The 19821-nt window shown below is 61.0% G+C and overlaps 1 protein-coding gene across 2 annotated transcripts in view; it reads left to right on the top strand.

Annotated features, from left to right (window-relative positions):
* Positions 1-19350, top strand: part of ZC3H3 (zinc finger CCCH-type containing 3) — a 63307-nt gene extending 43957 nt beyond the window's left edge. The window contains exons 5-12 of one of the 2 annotated variants that reach the window (XM_025001936.2): positions 2874-3058; positions 7192-7234; positions 7309-7479; positions 7580-7649; positions 9376-9507; positions 16549-16733; positions 17257-17612; positions 18967-19350. In XM_025001936.2, coding sequence (XP_024857704.2) covers positions 2874-3058; positions 7192-7234; positions 7309-7479; positions 7580-7649; positions 9376-9507; positions 16549-16733; positions 17257-17612; positions 18967-18998 — 1174 coding nt within the window. In that variant the 3' untranslated portion in view covers positions 18999-19350. Of the gene's footprint in view, positions 1-305; positions 397-2873; positions 3059-7191; positions 7235-7308; positions 7480-7579; positions 7650-9375; positions 9508-16548; positions 16734-17256; positions 17613-18966 lie in introns of those variants that run through there. The other variant, XM_059874329.1, reaches the window with a different exon arrangement.
* Positions 19351-19821: the final 471 nt, after the last annotated feature.

Genomic DNA, 19821 nt, shown 5'->3' on the forward strand with positions numbered 1-19821 from the left:
ATGGATTAGAAATGGATTTGAAGGGAAAGTTCATGCCTCCCATTACAAAGGCGAGAAAGAGGACTATCTTAAGGCACGGTTCCCTCCCTGGCCTTCATTATCCACGCTTAATACCTTTCCTATTTTCCAGCGTTAATGAAATTTCCTGGCGGCATGGGCCTGCCGGACGGATGGGAGAAGGCTTTAGGTCTGAGGCTCCTGTTGTAGAAAAGGAATTACAGGCCCTTGCCGCGAGGGCAGGAGCGCTCCCCGGGTCCTTGGCCCTGCTATTATCTCATTAATTTTATCCCCTCTTCTCAATACAGCTCGTTTCCAAAGGCTGTCCTCTCCATTAGGGTAACAATTTACTGGAGTGCCGTGACACCCACAGCAGTGAAAGGCTACGAGGCGTTTGGGGTGAGCACCCCCAGCCCAGTGTTCCAGCCCCCGCCTGCCCCGGTGTCTGCTGGCCGCAGGCCCAGAGTCAGCGGCCCCAGTGGGTGAGGGCAGGCAGAGAGGGCCGCGCGGCTGCCAGCTGGGCCGAGGCTCATGGGTGCAGGGCCCTCCCCGAGTTCTTGGGGGCGCCCACCTCCCCCCGGTGGCCCCAGGGTGCCATCTGGGGACGCGGCTCCTTCCAGCCTGGCTCCCAGGCTCCAGCCCTGCCGCAGCCCTGCACCCGGGCACGTGGGTCCTCGGGCCCAGGTGTGCACATGGGCTGTGAACACGGAGAGGAAGCCTGCTGCGCCCCGGCCCTGCCCCGAGGCCCGCGGCAGAGCCCAGGAGCAGGTCTTCTCTCTGGAAAAAGGGGCCAGGTTGGTTGGTCACGTTCATCCATAAGAATAGTCATTCCCAGGCCCTCCAGCCTCCACCCGCTGGGCCTGCCAGGGCTGGGCCGCCGTGTGCTGCTGGGATCCATAGCTTCGCCTGCGTGGCTGCCTCTGGGGGTGGTATCCTGTCCAGCCTTAGCCCGGAGTGTGTGGCCAAGTAGGGGGCACTTCCTCACCCCCTGGAGGGCTGGTCTCAGGTCTCCGTGGCTCTGCTTCCTCCCCCCACTGTCTCAGGGGCATCGTGCAGCCTGTGTCTCTCATTTCATGGGGGCCAGCACTGTGGACGGAGGGAAGGTGGGGGAGGGGTGCCCCAGCGAGGCAAGGACGGCTGAGGGCCGTGTTCCGGCGAGTGCGTCCTGGCGTCTGGGAGCACAGCCTGTTGCGGGGGCGCTGGGGGTGGTGCCCTGATGGTGACCCCCCCATGCTGCCCCCGGCCCAGGGCACGTTAATGGAAGGGCAGCTGCCTTGTGGGCAGGAGGCCCCTGAGGGCTCCGGGCAGTGCAGGGCTGGGGCTGCGGGCACCTCTCAGCCTTGAGCTGGGGGCTGTGGTGACCGCTGGCTGGGCTCCACTCACCGTGAGGGTCGGGACTCAGGCCAGGCTGAGCCTTTGAGCAGTGTCCAGGATGCCTACAGGGGCTCCAGAGCTCCCAAGGCTGACGGGCTTCTTCAGTGAGGGTGGGACCCCCAGCCCCACCCCTCCTCAGCCCCTCCCCGCCTTGGAGGAGCCCAGGAGACACGTCAGGCGCCCACTGGGCATGCAGATGCCCCGAGCCCAAGGTGGGAGACCTGGGTCCCGGGGTCTGGGGAGGGCCTGGGGTCTGGCTATCTCCCCAGCGCTCGGCTGGGCCAGGGAGTGGGCAGCGGAGTCCCTCTGGCACAGCCAGGGTGGGCAGGGCTGCCAAGGACCCTTGTTGGGGTCACTCCCTCCAAGACTGGTGTTTGTGAACCTGAATTCTAATTAAGGGACACTGGGTCAAGCGCTTTCGGGAGGCCTGCTCGGCGCTTCCCGCCTGAGGCTGCAGCTTCAGGTCCCGGCGCGCCCGGCTGCTCAGCGCAGCCCGCAGCCCGCAGGTGGGGAGCCAGGCCAGTGGTGGGCCACCTGTGGGGCCTGCTCTGCACTCCAGACCCAGGTCAGGGCCTCCCCACCGTGTGGTCCCTGGTTTGCCAAAGGAGAGTGTTCTGCCACCCCAGTGGAGCTGGGGTTTGTAGGCTCCTGGGGAAGGGGCTTCAGGGCATGGGAGCCTCAGCAGGAGGTGCTGGGGAGCCCAGGACTCCCGGACGGCCCGGAGCTGCGGCTGGTGGCCTTGCCTGCCGGCAGCTGCCCTCCTCACACCCCACCCCGCTGCGGCAGAGGTGACGCTGTCAGACGGGCACTCCCCTGCCCAGCTCTGCCAGCAGCCCAGATGTGCCCTGAGCTAAGAGAGAACTGCGCTCAATTTGCATAAGTAGGTGTCTGCTAAGACACGCGGAAGGTCAAGGCCAAGTTGCTCTGGGGTCCTGAGCCCCTCCCATGGCAGCTCAAGGAGCAGCCACCAGGGCAGCTGCAGGCCCACCTCTGTGGGACCTGAGTTGGGGGGTGTGGCCCCTGTCTGCTGTGGCCAGGGGGTCTGTAGGGGACTTCTGACCCGTCTGCCCTTGGATTGGCCTGGGCCTGCACTCAGGTGACCCCACAGGCAGCCCAGGCCTTTACCAGCCCTTGACTTTGAGGGACTCCAGTTTTGCCCCCAGATAGCTTCCCTGGGTTGGGGGTCCGTGAGGCTGTTCCTTCCTGGTTGCGATGCCAGGCGCTCCATGCGGAGGAGCGGAGGGCAGGCAGAGGCCCTTGCTGACCGCACAGCACGGCCGTCCCAGAGCCAGGGCGCACCAGGGGTGGTGTCCAGGAGGCATCCCGGATACCGGTGACCCTCAGGGCCGCCTTAGTGCTGGCACTGAGGGCTTTCCCCCAACAAAGGCACCCCAGCTCAGAGGTGGGGTTAACGGTGCCACCTCCTGGGCCTGCGGATGGTGGGGGACAGAGATCTTCTGACCACCCCAGGGCTGAGCTGACGGTCCTTCCTGTCTCTGCAGGTCCCTGGCACTGAACACCCTGCGTCCGGCCACGGGTGGGAGAGCCCAGACCGGCTCCCCTCGATGGCGGAGCAAAGGCTACCGCTGCATCGGGGGCGTCCTCTACAAGGTGTCAGCCAACAAGCTCTCCAAGACCTGCAGCCGGCTCGGCGGGGATGGAGGCGGCAGGCCCCTGCTGCGCACAGGTGAGGCCCCTGCTCTTGCGAGGGCGCCCTGGCGTCCTGGAACTGCCCCCGCCAAGGCAGCAGCGGCAGGAAGGCCCCCAGGGCACCCTGGCTGCACCCGCCTCGCGCTTGGCTAAGCCTCCTCCGATTTTCCATATTTTGCTCCTGGACAAAGGAGATGAGCCAGGTATGGTAAACACGACCCAGCGAGTGAACACCTGGGGCCACCATGCCTGATGGCATTGGCGACGCCTCCCAACTGTGTCCCGAGGCGCCGCCACCCCCACAGGCACCCCCGCGGCCCGGGGAGACAGGCCGCGGAGAAGGAAATGCTTCAGATTCGCTTATTGTACAAATTAACTAGAAAAGTATTTTGGTTTCAGTCCAATTTTACTCCTTTCCTTTTCTGTCAAAAAAAAGGTGGGGTTTGCAGGGGCTGTGGGGATTGCACAGGCCCAGCTACCCCCAGTCCTTAGCCTGACCACCCCAGAAGGGCAGAAGGGAGAAGAGCCCAGCTCAGGAAGTAGGTGGGGCGCAGGGCCAGCTGGCGCAAGAGACAGTGGAGGACTCCCCAGGACTTCCTCTCTGCCAGGACAGGCGCAGGGGGCTGGGGCCCAGGGCTCTGCTCCCCCACGCACCCTGCCCCCGCCCTCTGCCCGGTGGAGCCACAGGTGCAGGCCCGCCTCTGACGCCCTTGCTGGCGCATGTGATCTGTGGGCCCCACATACAGCTCTGGATGTCTCAGAGCTCCCCTCTGTCCTCCCCAAACCTGGGGTCCGCACAGGGCTCAGCCAGGCGGTGTGCCCGGGGCCCTTCCACACGACCCCACGAGGGCCGTGGAGCGACCAGGCCTCTCTGTGGGCCTTGCTCTCTGCCCCCTCGGTCTGGGCGCTGGGGGCTGTCCTGACTCTTGACAGAATCCCAGGCTGCACGTGAGGCTGATCCTGAATGGACTGGTGGGCTGGGGGGGCCCCGTGACCTGGGCTGCTCTGTGCCCCAGGGCGCCCGCCGGCGAGAGGAAGACGCGGGTTTGCCCCCTCATAGTCCAGCGGTCCTGTCAGGGCCATTCGCCGGGTGCAGGGCCTGAGTCTGAGGCTGCTGCTACCTTGGGGTGTGGTCAGGGCAGGCGGGGGCCTGCCTTCAGGGGGTGGGGGTACATCCCCCCTCCCCTGGGGGCCCCTCCGCCTAGGCTGGCAGCAGCTGGAGGAGTAGCCACACTTCTTTCTGGGGGTCTCCACGCTGAGTGCTGAGCTCCGCACAACCTGCCTCCCCTGCAGAGCTGCGGGGGGATCCTGGCCTTCCCACCCTTCTTCCCTGGCCCCCCAGCCACTGGGCCTATGGTGAGAACAGAGGCCGCCTCCCTCCCCACCTGCCCCTGCGGGCCTCCGCTGACCATGCCCTGCTGACCAGTTGGCTGGGGCAGCCCCCCACCTCCACGCGGGGGCAGGGAGGTGGGGTTTGGTGCACAGACCACAGGGCAGCCTGTCCCGGGGACACAAGGCCGGCCAGACAGCACCAGCCGCCTGGACCCCCGCCCGGTGGCCAGCTCCTGGCTGTAAGGAGAGTAGATTGCTCCCAGCTGTGGGAATGCCCATAGGCTAGCAGCTCACTTAGATGAGTAATAATTAAAGAAATAAATTTTCTCCTCTGGTGTCAACAGAACTGTGACTTCAGCAAGAAAGTGCAGCCCTCCTTGCGGGGCGCGGGGGCTCCACCCTACCTCCTGGCTGCAGGCCTCTCAGCACAGCCTCAGCCCGTCGGGGTGCCCACCATCCCAGGCTTTGTGGGGAAGAGCCGTGCCCTGCCCGTCTCTCAGCTCCAGGGGCAGGGCCTTCTAGTAGGCACACCTCACTTCCCCAGGACCGAAACCAAGCACTTCCTCCTGGTCTCAGTCTGCCTGCCTGCAGGACCCAGCCCTGGGCCCCCTCCCTATAGGCTTCGGCCCGGATGGGTCAGCCTAAGTGCCTTCAATGCCCTGCAGTAGAGCAGACCCCGAGTCTCCCTGCCCCAGCCCCCTTACTCAGCCTGTGCTGCAGGACTGGCTCCCAGGCTTGTTCTGAGCCCCAGGCCCCAGGCGTAGGCTGTGGGGAGCAGTTTCTCTGCCGCCAGCCTGCCGCTGCGGGCCCTGGGCAAGCAGGGGGGTCTCTGCACCTCACCTGTAACCTGTGACCTGTCGCCTCCTCCCTGGGTGCTGCAGGGTCACGCAGAGCTGCATATGAGAGAGGGTCCCCCCGGGTGGTCAGTCTACCCTTGTGCATCCAAGGCCCTGCCCCACGGCCTCTGCCGCTCCTGGACGCCTCTTCCCCAGGGTGGCACGTTCCAGGGCAGCGTGGCCAGGCGGGGGCTGTGGGAGCTGGCGGTGCTTGCCCCTCTGTGCCCTCAGACCCCAGGGTCCTCAACTGGGGGGGTGAGCCCCTGCCTGGGCGGGAGGGGGTGGGGCGGCCTTGCTGCGCTATTTTGGGAAGACCCCTAGGAAGTGCAAGTTCTCCAGAAGGCTCAGCCCTCCTGCTTCGAAGTTGCCAGGGTTTTCAGCTGAACTTTTTAGCGCCTCTCAAGCCAGCTATTTTATGTGCATTTTTTAACACTGCAAAGCATTTGAAAAGGTGCCTCCTCCTGTTCCTGTAAAAATTCCTACCAAGGCCTACACTGGCATTTTTTAAGAGCCACAGTGGAAAGAGAACTAAACCTAAGCACCCCCCAGAGGCCAGACCTGGGGCTGTTCTGACGGCAGACTGACGACAACATCCCTGGGGGGTAGATGCTGCCCCAGGGTCACTGGCAGCCTGGCTGAGGCCGGGAAGCCACGCTCACTGACCGCTATCAGATTGCACTGTCACCCTCAGGCTAGCAGGCGGGGGCCACCACGTGCCGTCTGGACTGACCTCCCCTGCCACTGGACGATGGGTGTCCCCTGCCTGGAAACCAGATTCCAGTACAACCTGGAGCCGCCCCAAGACCCCTCGCCCCCAGCCTCCCAGCTCTGGGCCCCCCTCTCCTTTCCGTGTCGTGCCCCCCCATTCAACCCTGTAACTCGGTCCCCCGGGCCTGGACCCCCGCAGGAGCAGCCTCCCTCCCAGGAGTTCCCCTGGAGGAGACTGGGGCTCGGAGGAGCGCCCCAGCGCGGCAATGCAGGCGCTGCCCAGAGGGCTAGGCCGGCACATGCCTGGGGTGGCGCTGGGCGCCCTGCAGCAAGCCAGGGGCAGGGCCCTCCAGGTGGCGAGGGGGCCACCTGCCCCACGGCCGCCTCCAGGCCAGGCATCTTGGGGACGTCCCTTTTTAAACCAGGAATGCTTTGTCATCGCCTCAGGTCCCTAGAATTTCTGAGTGATGTCAGTTGTGCCTCCTGCCGCGACTCCATTTCAGCAGCTGCCTGTGGGAAACTTAATCTGGTCTGGGGAGGGTCACGTGTGTGTTGAGGAACTGTGGCTGTCCCGAGCGGCTCTCACCCTGCCTGCCCGCCTCGGTCCTGGGGACTGCCCGGGTATGTAAATGGCAGGCGGGAGCTGCGTGTCAGGCTGGACGCCCCCTCTGCAGGCGAGCCTGGCCATGTGTCCACCTGCCTTCCTGTCACCACAGACTCCCCTTCGGGCCACAGTCAGTGACCTCAGAGAGGCCCTGCTTGGTCTGCACACTTGGGGTTTTGAGGAGTGTCTTACAGGATACCAACACAGTTTTAGGAGCTGGGTGCCTGCCAGGGCCTTGGAGCCGCGTGAGGCAGGCCAGCCCGCAGCCTGCTCCTCAGGCCATCTGGGAGTCTGGTTTCCAGGCAGGGGACACCCATCTTCTGGTGGGTTTCAGCATTTGTGGAGGATTTCAGCATTTGCGGCCATATACTTCTCAGCTTCTGTTTTACAGTGCTTTAAACAAGCCGTTCTTAGCTGCTGCAAAACCGAGTGGCATTCCCAGACCCTACTCAGGTCCCACGTCCCTGGGCTCTGCTCCAAGCAGAGGGAGGTAGCAGGGAGGCCCCGCCACCCCGTTCCTGTGACCACCCGCTCTGAGGCAGGACCACTGGCCAGACACCAGGGTGGCCTCTGCCGGATCCCCTTGGCTTCCGCCCTGCCCTGGCCCGGGTGGCCTGGCTGGTGAGCAGGGGGAGAGCAGAGCCCCGGGCGGGCGGTGGGCCTGGCGTGACCCAGCCCCTCCTCCCACAGGCCGCTTGGACCCTGCCAGCAGCTGCAGCCGCTCCCTGGCCAGGTATGTGCCTCGGGGTTGGGGGGCTCCCCGGCCTCCCTGCCTGCAGGGGCTCACGGCTCTCTCCCTGCCCCCAGCCGGGCCGTGCAGCGCAGCCTGGCCATCGTGCGGCAGGCGCGGCAGGCGCGGCAGCGGCGGCGGCGGCGGAAGGAGGAGTACTGCATGTACTACAACCGCTTCGGCCGGTGCAACCGTGGCGAGCGCTGCCCCTACGTCCACGACCCCGAGAAGGTGGCTGTGTGCACCAGGTGCGTCCCCCACCCCCAGGCGGGTGCGGGGCGGCGGGGGGTGGCGGGGGGCCACGGCTGCCCTGGGCTCCCGCCCCTCAGACCCGCCCTGTGTGCGCAGGTTTGTCCGGGGCACCTGCAAGAAGACGGACGGGACCTGCCCCTTCTCCCACCACGTCTCCAAGGAGAAGGTGAGCTTCCCCCGTGCCTGCGGGCCGGAGCAGCCCCTAGGCTGCCCCCCTCCACCCTGCTCGGCCCGCCTGGGCCCCTCTGCCATCCCCTACACGCCCAGCGCCCCGCCCAAGTGCGCCAGGGGGGGCCGGCCGTGGGAGAGGGAGGCGCACAGCTGGGCTTCCCCCAGCGCGGGCGGCTGGGCAGCTGAGGTCAGGGGTCCCTGCTGGCTGCGGGTGTCCTGCCGGCCCCAAGGGGGGGTCGCTGCGGGCCCGGGGAGGCGCTGCTGCTGCTACAGCTTTTCCCCTTGAGGAACTTGGGAAGAATCAGCATTTTCTCCCTAATAGAGCTTCGAAACTCTGTTGTGAGCAATTTGGAAATTCACGTCGAGTTTCGGGTTCATTAGCTCTGGCTTTGGAGCCGGCGCAGGCTCTGAGCTGTCTGAGGCGGACGCCCCGCACCAGCGCCCTGAATTAATGTTATTGTTATTTGTGTGGACGTGGTGGGTGCAAACAAGGTTAATTGAAATGAGAATGCAGTTTCCTCTTGATAGCGGCGCTGACAGCTAGGAGGAGTTCCGTTTGGTGCAAGAGTTGGCTTTATTATCCCTTTTTATTAGCGCTAATTTGGGCCCTGTATCAAAACGCACATTAAGGGAATTGTCTGCAGCCGCAGCTCCACCAGCCCCAGGCCGGCCGCTCCCCTCTGCACTGCAGTTAAAAGACAATTAAAAATAAACTCTCCTCGCTAAATCACCCTTTGTTTCTCTGCTTCCTCCCTCCTTCCCTCCTCGGCTAGTCATACCCCCCACTCTCCAACCCCCCCACACACACCCCCACCTCCTGCCAGAAAAGTGAAGCCCCCCGTGTGTCCTCTGGAGGCAGGAGAGCGCTCGGTGGGTGCAGTGGGCACCACATGGACAGGGCAGGCAGGGCTGACAGCGCAGGGAGAGCCTGGGATAGGCAGGCGGCGTGAGACCTGCAGGGCCACAGCTGTGTGAGCTCCTGGCAGGGTTCCCCCCTAGGAGGCTGGCCTGCAGGGGGCAGGGCTCACCCCAAGGGCCCCAAGTGCAGAGGTTGGTGTGGGCAAGAGACACAACCTCCCCTCTCCACCTCCACTGGCCCTCAGGCCTCGCTTCCCTGCTGCCCACCTGTGTCCCCCACCAGGTCTCCCTGGGCCGGCCTGCCCTCTGCCAGGCCCCTACGGTGCCCACCCACAGTCAGTGCCAGCAGAGCCCCTGCAAGGGCTGCTCCGAGTCAGGTCTCCAGCTCACAGACGCTGCCGGTGCCCACGTGCCGGGCAGCTGGAAAGCCTGCTGGGTGTCAGGTCCTGTAGGCCGTCACCCTGCTGGGGCACCCGCACGCTGCCCCCCTTCTCCCCTGCCCTGCTTTTCTAGGTGCCGGCGCCTCCAGGCCGCGCCCCCCCGCCTCCCCCCGCCCCGAAAGTCCCGCAGCCCAGACCAGGCAGGCTCGGGGCAGGTGGCGGACTTGGGGACAGCACATCTGGGCCTGAGCTGTCCTGCTGGCTGAGTCCCCATCTCTGTCCTCACGTGATCGCAGGCCTGAGCGGCGTCGCCCCCGGGGAGGCTGGGGGTCTCACTTTGGGGTGGGCCAGTCTCTCTGTGGCTCACGCCTGGTGATGGAGCCCTGGGTGGGCCCCTCGGGTCCTGGTGCCCCTGCCTGTGAGGTGGGGCAAGGAGGGAGGCTGGGGGTGCTGCCCTGGGCCTCACTGCCTCCCGCCCTGCAGATGCCTGTCTGCTCCTACTTCCTGAAGGGCATCTGCAGCAACAGCAGCTGCCCCTACAGCCATGTGTATGTGTCCCGCAAGGCGGAGGTCTGCACCGACTTCCTGAAAGGCTACTGCCCTCTGGGTGCCAAGGTAAGGGGCATGGGGTGGAGGGGCACTGGGGGTGAGGAGCTGGCCCGGGGGCCAGGCCCACCCTGCTTTGCGGGCCTGTCCTCCCCACCTGCCCATCGACAGCTGACAGCTGACACCCCTGTGGGCCGGGGTGGGCCCCCTGGGCAGCGGGTCCTGGTGCCCTAGAGGGAGCCTCCTCACCAGCCCAGGGGCCTCAGCAAAGCCCGCTGCCTCGTCCGCAGATGCTCGTGAGTGACCACCCTGCCTCAGGGCTTGTGGGCTGCCCTGGGGGAGCAGGGCTGGCCCTGAGCCCGGGGAGCGCGTGTCTCTGCAGGCCAGCTCCCTATTCCGGGCTGGGCTTCACCCTGTGGGGAGCACGATGGGAGCACAGCTGCTCCCCTGCTGGCCTGTGCACAGCACTCTGGGGCCCCCCGCGGAGGCCCCTCCTGCAGAGGTGGGGCCCGGCTGGTGACTCCAGAGCAGCCCAGGTGGGGTGAGGTGGGGGCGCAGGACCCCCATGGAGGCTGTGGGTGATTATTGTAAAAGATTCCAATGTAAATGAAAATATCAAGGCGATATTTAAGTTCTGCTTCTATTAGTGGAAGTGCTTACTGCGTGTGTTTCAGCGTGTGGGCGCTGCGTGGCTGCCACATGATGGATAGCGGCTTGTAATTATAGATGGGAAAAGCGCTGAGCAGGCCGGATCTGGCAGGGGCGGAGGCAGCAGCCTGGGCCGGCAAGGGTTAATTTTATTCTCTAAATAATATAAAAAGTGCTGAGTCGTCACCTTGCTCCTGAAGTGGAAGTCCTCAGATGGGCCCCAGAGAGTTTATAATATTCCACTGAATCAAGTGGAATTGTTAACCTTGCTTCATAAAGCGCTGGCTTGTTAAAGACACATGTCCCCTTTTCTTGTGAATGATTTAAGCTGGAGTAGATCCGTGTCCTTCACCTTTTCAGGGCCACGTGCTGCTCCTGGGTCTGGGGCTCACTGGTCAGCCTCTCTCATCTCCTCAGTTTGTCCCTCCGGACTCTCAGGATACTCGGGGACACGGCCAGCCTCCGTGAGCCGCCGGATGTCACAGCGACCGCCTCATGCTTGCTCCGCCACTCCTGGTGCTGGTGGTGGGCTCCCCTGATGGCTTGCTGTTGAATCCACACGCGTGTCGGGGAGACACCGAGGGCGGGTGTTCCAGCACTGCCCTCCGCCCCGGCCAGCCTGCTCGGGTGTCTATGGCGCTGTCGCCCGGCACGCCCACCAGACTCGCGCTGCTCACACATCCCCAGGGTGCTTTCTGGCCGGAGGTCCAGCCCTGCCTGGGCCTGGAGCACCGCGCCTCCAGCCCCTCCTGGCGCAGAGCAGACCCGAGCGTGGGTATCATCTGCAGCCACCTCTGTAGCGACAGCGACTCCCCTGCCCTTATGGTGCCTGGCCCGCTCTCCACGACTTCCTTCTCCCTCTGTCCTCCACCGTGTCAGCGGCCCACCCCCGCCACCTCCTGACGCACAGAAGCGCCTTGTCCTCTGGACGTCTTTCTTGGAAGTCACAGACAGTGTCTCTGTATCCGTTCAGTTCAGTCGCTGAATCGTGTCTGACTTTTTGCGACCCCGTGGAATGCAGCATGCCAGGCTTCCCTGTCCATCACCAGCTCCCGGAGCTTACTCAAACTCACGTCCATCGAGTCGGTGATGCCATCCAACCATCTCATCCTCTGTCGTCATCCCCTTCTCCCCCTGCCTTTAGTTTTTCCCAGCATCAGAGTCTTTTCTAATCTTCACAGCTTTACTGAGATAGAACTCATATCCCATACAAATCACCCATTTAAGTGCACAATACTGTGGGTTTTGGTGCATTACATTTTTAATTTTAGCAGAATTTGCCGTTTTTAAGTGTATAGTTCAGTGGTATTAATTACATTGACAATATTATACAACCACCACTATCTGTTTCCAAAACTTTTTCATCCCCCAACAGAATCTCTAAACAGTTGGCAATGACTCCCTGTCCCCTCCTCACCACCTCCTGACAGCCACAAATCAACATTTTGTCTCCATGAATGTGCCTATTCTAGGTATTTAACATAGGTGGAATCTTATAGCTATTTGCCCAAATCTTTTTTGTATCAGTTGAGATAATCATGTGGGTTTTTTCCCCTTCATTCTATTAAGCTAGTCAATCAGACATACTGACCACATCGATCAATCACAAATATACTGATTGATTTTTGGATGTTGAACCATCTTTGCATTCTGAGAATAAATCCCACTGGATCATAGTCTATAATCTTTTTAATATGCCACTAGTCCAGTTTTGTAGTATTTTGTTGAGGATTTTGACATCTGTATCCATAATAATATTGATCTGTAATTTCCTTTTCTTGTAGTATCTCTGTATGCTTTTGGAACCAAGGTAAGGCTAGCCTGGTAGATTGTTTTGGCTGTTGTGTGTTAGGAAGTATTCTCTCATCTTCTGTGTTTTTGAAGGAATTTGAAAAGAATAGGTGTTAATTCTTTACATGTTTAGTAGGATTCACCTGTTGAAACCATCTAGTCTCGGGCTTTTCTTGATTGGGAGGTTTTATGATTACTGATTCAATCTCTGTACTATACAGCTGACCCTTGAATAACAACCCCCCAACACAGTAAGAAATCTGCGTGTAACTTTACAGTCAGCCCACCACATGCCCTGTTCGCATGCCAGCAGCTCCTGGTGTGCAGTCAGTGCCGACTGCAGCCTGGGCTCTTGGCTGTTACACTAGTCCGGGTCTTACCTGGGCTCCTGGCTGTTACACTCGTCCGGGTCTTACCTGGGCTCCTGGCTGTTACACTCGTCCGGGTCTTACCTGGGCTCCTGGCTGTTACACTCGTCCGGGTCTTACCTGGGCTCCTGGCTGTTACACTCGTCCGGGTCTTACCTGGGCTCCTGGCTGTTACACTCGTCCGGGTCTTACCTGGGCTCCTGGCTGTTACACTCGTCCGGGTCTTACCTGGGCTCCTGGCTGTTACACTAGTCCGGGTCTCATTTAACAGTCCCAGGTTGTTGTTGTTCAGTAGCTCAGGCGTGTCTGACTCTTCGCGACCCCATGGACTACAGCATGCCAGGCTTCCCTGTCCATCACTATCTCCTGGAGCTTGTTCAAACTGATGTGCGTTGAGTCAGTGATGCCATCCAGCCAACTCATCCTCTGTCACCTCCTTCTCCTCCTGCCTTCAGTCTTTCCCAGCATCAGGGCCTTTTCCATTGAGTTGGCTCTTGGCATCAGGTGGCCTAAGTACTGGGGCTTCAGTTTCAACATGAGTCCTTCCAGTGAATATTCAGGCTTGATTTTCTTTATTATTGATTGGTTTGATCGCCCTGCAGCCCAAGGGACTCTCAAGAGTCTTTTCCAGCACCACAGTTCAAAAGCATCAGTTCTTCAGTACTCAGCCTCGTGGTCCAACTCTCACATCCATACATGACTCCTGGAAAAACCACAGCTTTGACTATAGGGACCTTTGTCGGTTATTTGAGCTTTGGGATAAGTCATAACAAGGAAGCAGATTTCTTCACTTTTTTCTTCCTTGTGGTTATTTTAGCTGTTCTTTCCCCTTTATCCTTCCAGAAATGTATTTTAAATGCCAGGTAAGGTTTTTAGAGTTGGAATTTGGATTCGGGTTGACTTGAATCTGTGCCTTAGGTTTGGTGAGAACTGGTCTCACCGGTCTCTACAGTGAATCTCCTATGTATGATCAATGCGCTGTCTCTAGTGACACAGACTCGCCTTTGATGTCATTTGATAAAATTCTTGCTTGTCTTATCTCTGTTAAGTTTATTTCTCTCACATTTATTATTATTATAAAAATCTTGTTTTTAAATGTTATTTTCTTACTGTTCATTGGTAACGGACATATGATTTTTAATACTGATTTTGTTTCCAGCAGTCTTGCTAAATTATATTAGTAATTGTAATAATTCATCCATGGGACTTAGTCTTTTGGGTTTTTCTACATAAACAATCATATCTTTTGCAAATAATGACTGTATTTTCTTCCTTTGAGTTTCTTTTTCTGCCCTGCCTATAAGCCCAGTAAGATAGTAACTCATAGCTGTGGGCTTCCAGCTGCACCCCTTGGTGAATGATGATGATGGTTTCGTGAAGGTTCTGTATTAAGCTAAGGAAGCTCCCTTCTATTGCTAATCTGCTAAACTTTTGTTGATTCTGACTTCCATGATGCTCTTCTTTCTTGCCTCTCAAGGTGATCACATGGTTCCTTTCTCTTAGGTTGCTAATGTGCTGATTTCTATTCCCTGGTTTTCTAACGTTAAACTAACCTTGCATTCCTGAGATAAACTCAGCTTGGTCCTAACATGGTCTTTTTACACATTTCAGGACTCATTTTTTACACATTTCAGTTTATTTATGATTTGTGTAGAATGTGAGTCATTGTTCATGCAATTGGCCTAAAGGTTGTTTGATCATCTCGCTGCGGTCAGGTTCCAGGTTTAAGACCCCTCTGGCTGCGTAGACTGAGCTGAGAGTTCTCTGCTGTCCTCTTCTGTGGGCTGGTTCATGGGAGGTTGGGTAGTGCATTCTTGAATAGCTGGTAGAACCACCGTGAAACCCTGGGCTGGCGCTTGCCTTGTTTAACTACTGATTCAAATTCCTTTATGGTCTATATTCATTCAGATTTAATGTCAGATTTTGGCAGTTTTTCTAGAATTTGTAGATTTTGTCTGTGTTTTCAAATTTATTGGCATAAAATTTGTTCATTGTGTCCCCTTCTGCAGCACCAGCAGTTAACGGCACTTCTGTCATTCCTAATATTGTTTATATGTTCCTTTTCTCTCTATGTCCTTCTCTCTGCTTTCTTTGTTTTTCTGTTTTCCTCTGACTTTGAGGTGTTTCGTCTTTGCTAATGTAAGACTCCGAGGCTGAGGGCTTTGCTCCAAGCGCTCCTTTAGCTCCAGTCCATCAACTTTGATGAGTTGTTTTAGTGTTGTCATTTGGTTTTAAATATCACCTAGTTTCTGTTGCTTCTTGACTGACTGACGCATTATTTAGCACTAACTTTCTTTATTTCCAGGCTTCCCTAGTAGCTCAGATGGTAAAGCATCTGCCTGTAATGCAAGAGACCCGGGTTCGATCCTTGTGTCTGGAAGATACACTGGAGAAGGAAATGGCAATCCACTCCAGTTTTCTTGCCGGGGAATTCCATGAACAGAGGAGCCTGGCAGTCTATAATCCCAGGAATTTTCCTTACTTCCAGCTCTGCGGGGCACATGGGGCAGGGGCAGGGGTGTGGGGTTTGGTTTTTCCTCGGCAGCCTTGCACTAAGGATGGCGGGGGCTGAGGTCTGAGACCAGCCCTGCACCCAGTAGACGTTCCTCCATCATTTCACCTGCTCAGGAGTTCTTGGATGATTTCAGAAGGTTCTTTACATTTGAGCCTAGATTTGGGTTGCTCTGGGAGGACGGTCAGTTCAGACCAGCCATCTCTAGTCCCACAGTCAACCGGATGTGAGCTGCATGTGGGATTTCACAGTTTCTAGTGCCGCTGTAAGAAAGTGAGACAGAAACAGCTGGAACGAGTGTACGTGACCCAGTGGCTCACAGATGTCAGCGTGCAGTCCCAGAGGAAACCGAGGTGCTGCCTTTTACCGGGTCCCTCTGTGCCAGGTCCCGCCTCCCGTGTGTTGCTCCTGTTGAGCCGCCTGGGCTCAGAGCAGCGGCGGGGCTCATGGCCACCATGGGACGGCACAGAGACAGCACCCGCCGGCCACCTCTCTGCACCCAGCCCAGGGTGGGCTCTCCACACAGAGGGCCTGCCCATCCCTCTGCCTGCCCAGGAGAGCCCGCTGCAGCATATACCACCGAGGGGACCACTGGGATTCAGGGCAGAGGGCCCTTGACTCGGGGGCTGGGGGAGCAGGCGTTGGGGAGCAGGGCTGGGTCTCCCCAGCACAGGGAGGGGTAGCCATCCAGGTGCAGGGGTGCTACCTGCCTGTCTTCACACCAGCCCCGGGCACCAGTGTGAAGGGCCTCTAGTTCCTGGGTGGCAAGTGAGGGCCAGGTGTGGGAACAAGAATGGGGTCAGTGCCCAGATCCTGCTCACAGAATGGGCACAGGCTCCGTGGGGTCCTCGGCCAGCCTTGTCCCGTGTGCTGGGAGCCAGGCCGACATCTGGGGCTCTGAGGACACGTGCCCAGTGGGGGTGACGGGTCCAGAAGGAAGTGGTCTCAAGGCTGTTGCCATGACACTTCCAGTGGCTGTGCCAGGGGGCACCCTCGAGCTGCTCAGGCACCAGGGCTGGTTTTAAACTTGACTCTGGGTGTTCTTGCCTGGAGATCCCATGGACAGAGGAGCCTGGCGGGCTACAGTCCATGGGCTCGCACAGAGTCAGACACAATGGAGCTGACTGAGTGCACACGGGGTGGTTTTGGGGCTCTGCTTGCAGGGGTTTCCATCTGGGTCTCTTTCTAGCATGTCACCTGTCACCTGGTCAGCATGAGGGTGGCTTCCTCCTCCTGGGTGGGGCCCACTGAGCCAGCTCTTGGGGGTGGGAGAATAGGCCCCTTCCTCTAGGAGGACCAGGCAAGAAGCAGGCACATGGTAGGGCTACAGTTCCTGCCTTGGGGCAGGGGGGCCATGGAGAGGCGGGCCTTGGGTCCAGGCTCTGTGCTCCCTGTGGGCCTGGTGGGCAGAGCTGAGGCCATCTGTTGCCCCGGCCTGCCTGACAGTGCACCCTCCGTGGGGTGCCCCCAACCCTGGTCCTCTGCCAGGACAGGTGGGCTGCAGTCAGGAGGAGGAGGTAGCTCCCTGGGAATCCGCACCCCAGCCTCAGTCCAGGCCCAGGGCCAGGCTGGGTGGTGCTGGTACAACCAGGGAAGTGCCCTTGACCCTCAGACTGACCCTTCCTATCTTTGAGATGGGTAGGGGTGAGCGCCCTGGGGCCTCTCTGGCCTGAGGACCTCAGACCCCCAACAGGAACCCTTCCGCGTGAGCCCCACTGGGCGAAGCAGGCGGGCCCCCTGCGTGGTGCTGCGGTCTCCACCGGCTCACCCAGCTGTGCCCTCCTCCCGCAGTGCAAGAAGAAGCACACGCTGCTGTGCCCCGACTTCTCCCGCCGGGGCGTGTGCCCCCGCGGTGCCCAGTGCCAGCTGCTCCACCGCAACCCGAAGCGCCTGGGCCGGCGAGCAGCCACCCCCACAGCCCCGGAGCCTGGCAACACGCCCCCCAGGAGCAGGGCTTCTACCAGCCATGGGCCCAGGTGACGGGGACTGTGGGTGCGGCATGTGTAAGCTTGGGGTGGGGGCAGGAGGGAGCCCTACATCCCCGCCCAGCTCTGGGGGCTTCACACCCCCCAAAAAACCTCTGTCCAAAGTTGGTGAAGTGACCTCCAGAGGTGCCCCACCCCCGGTCCTCAGGCTGGACGAGCGGAGAGCATCCCTGACCCACCCCAATCTCCAGGGGCAGGGGAGGTCCTAAGCGACACTCGTGGCTGGGCCCCACGGTGTGCTCCCCTGCCTGCGCGTGTGGGAACCCGTGTGGACGGGGAAGGCTCCAGGAGGTGAGGACAGCATCAGCGTGCAGCTGCTGGAGGCCCTTAAGTGTCACCAGTCTGTCCTCGGCCCACAGGCCCGCCTTGAACCTGCGTGGCAGTGCCTGATAGCTGCTGGGCAGGGATGGGTGGGGGGTGGACGGATGGTGTACAGATGGTGGGCCAGCACCCTCTGGACCTCGCCTGCCCCACGCCGCCCGCCTCACACCCCGCTCCCCTCCCGTTCCTACAGGAAGCCCTCGGCCGCCCTGCGCCCCGCCAGACGGATGTCCAGCCCCCCCAGCTCCATGGCTGCTGGCTCGACCTCACCCCCCTCCTCCCCACGGGTGTTAGCTGCGGCCTCCCCCTCCCCCTCCTCCCCCTCCCCCTCCTCCTCCTCTTCCCCCTCCCCCTCCTCTCCCTGCCCCCCCTCCGCCTCCCTGTCCTTGGAGCCAGAGGAGCTGTGTCTGCAGGCGGCTGAGGCCTCAGCGGGAGCTGGCTCCGGCGGCCTCTCCAAGCTGCCCTCCTTCATCGCCCTGCAGTCCTCGCCCAGCCCAGGAGGCCAGCCCAGGGCCCAGGCCCCCAGGAGCGCCTCCTCCAAGGACTCAGGTAGGCAGCCCAGCTCTGGCGGCGCGCACCTCAGGCCTGTGGGTCAGCCTGGGGGGCCTGCTGGTCCCAGGGAGCCGGCGGCACGGTCTCTGGCATGGCAGGTGCGCGCCTGCAGGCCCACAGGGCGGGCGCGAGGTGCGGGCGCAGAGCACCGCTCACAGACCGCCCAGCCGAGGGCTGATTTAATTAGAAAGCACCCATTTCTGTTAATTTGTTCTGGAAGATCACCGCACACTCCTGGAGAGAACAGATGTTTCCTCTCCCCCGATGAACATTTGGGGCTTGGTAAATGGCTCCACTCAGCCTTGTTTAGGAGAGAAAAGAGGATTTTATGGCTGCAAACGACCCTTTCTGTAAACATTTTACAGCTCTCTGCGCGTTTGAGTGACGATAAACCCCACGCAGCTCGGCGGGCTGCAAATTTGCGACCATACGGCTATCATTTTATTGTCATATTTCACGGTCGTAACGTTAATGGGAGATGCTTGCCGCAGCCTCTTCTCCCAGCTCTGCTGAGCGAGCTCGCACGCTGCCTGCTCAGCCCCCGAGCCAGGGGCGCCAAGCTGCGGCCAGGCCCTCCGTGGGCAGGACACCCTGAGGGCGGGAGGAAGGAGCAGATAGCCCCAAGCCACCAGTGTTTTAATTTTTGTTTTTAATTACGATGAGAAACCCTGCAACCAGGCCTAGAATCAGAGGAAGCAGGGGCGGGGAAGTGGTGACTGTCGACCTCCACAGACGGAGCCCAGCAACCGTCCTTCCCTGCTCAGGCCTTGCCGGCTTCCTGGGGGCCTGAGGGGCCCGGGGCTATGGCTGGCTGAGCAGGTGACTGGGGTCCTCGGCCCTGCAGTGGGATCCCAGGAGGAGTTGCGAGCTTGCAGGGGGCACGTGGACAGTGCTGGCCTGTGGGCTGGTTTGCCGGCCTATGAGGCCACCAGGAGTGTCCTTGGTGAGGAGAGGCACCGGGGTGCCCAGTGGGGGTGGGGCCCAGGGCGGCAGCCTCTCCCACCCCAGCCCAGCAGCCCTGGCTGGTCCCTGGGGCCTCGGGGCCCCCAGCAGCTGCTCACACACACCCTGGGTTTCCGTGTGGAAGGCGCCGTCTGGCAGCGCCAGACACCTGTCCCCGCGTGAGCCTGAGCGGTGTGTGCGAGCCACCGGCACCTGGTGCTCAGGGCTCAGCTGCAGGCTGCGGGGCTCCTGTGGGGCAGCCCACTGCCCAGGGCCAGGCCTGGACCTGCTCCACGCGGGACCCCGGGCCACTGGGTGGTGTCCCAGCCCCTCCCAGTTTCGAGCAATCCCTGACCCAGAGGCCTTGAGGGAGCCCTCCTGTGCCTGACCTTTGGCCTTCTTGGAACAGGGAAGTCGCTGCACATCAAGCCGCGTCTGTGAGGGTCCAGGGGGCCAGCCTGCGCCTACCTCAGCCCCATCCCAAGAGGAAGGAGGCTCCGCCCGCCACCGCCCCGGATGAGGGGCCGCCTGCCACGGAGCGCCCCCAGGGGTGGCAGGGCTGTCCCCCTGCCCGCCTGGCTTTCAGCCCTGTGTGACCAGTGCCCACGCCTGGCCCCCCTCAGGCTGGGCTCCACCACTTCCCCACCCCTGGGCCTTCAGCCTTGCCCTGAGAGGTGCCTGGCAGGGCTCCCCTGTGCGATGTCTGCCCTGTCCTCCCACAGGCCTCCTGAGACTGCCGGGCGGGCCTCCCTGGCGGGTACTTTGTGTTCAGCAATAAAGGTTCTGTCCTGTGTCTGCTTGGCTGTCCCGACCGTTGCTGCTGCTGCCTGGCCTGCTGAGCACAGCGCAGGTGGATGCACAGGGCCCAGGGGTCCCAGAGCCTCCCCCAGGGTGCGACTCCGGGGGGACCTGGAGGCCTGAGGTTGAGGGGAAGGTGAGGGGTACGCCCCAGAGCCTCCTCCAGGGCCCCCCCAACCTGCCCACCTGGCCCGGCCTCTGGGTAGGGATGTGGGCCCCTTCCCTGCCACCCCAGGGTGGCTCAGGGCTGAGGCCGCCTGTCCCCCATGGCCAGGCCAGTGTGCTTTATGGTTGGGAGAGGCCTGGGCAGGCCCTGGGGACTGGAGGCAACAGGCTGGGGCCAGAGGGCCTCCCCCAAGCAGATCTCTCCTCCAGAGCCCCTTCCCCGGGCCTCTCAGGAGAGCAGCTGGGCCAGAGTAGGGCCAGGGACAGGCCAGGGCTGCCGGACAGAGTGGACAGCTCATCG

This window comes from Bos taurus, chromosome 14, assembly GCF_002263795.3.
Source record: "Bos taurus isolate L1 Dominette 01449 registration number 42190680 breed Hereford chromosome 14, ARS-UCD2.0, whole genome shotgun sequence".
Taxonomy (NCBI): domain Eukaryota; kingdom Metazoa; phylum Chordata; class Mammalia; order Artiodactyla; family Bovidae; genus Bos; species Bos taurus.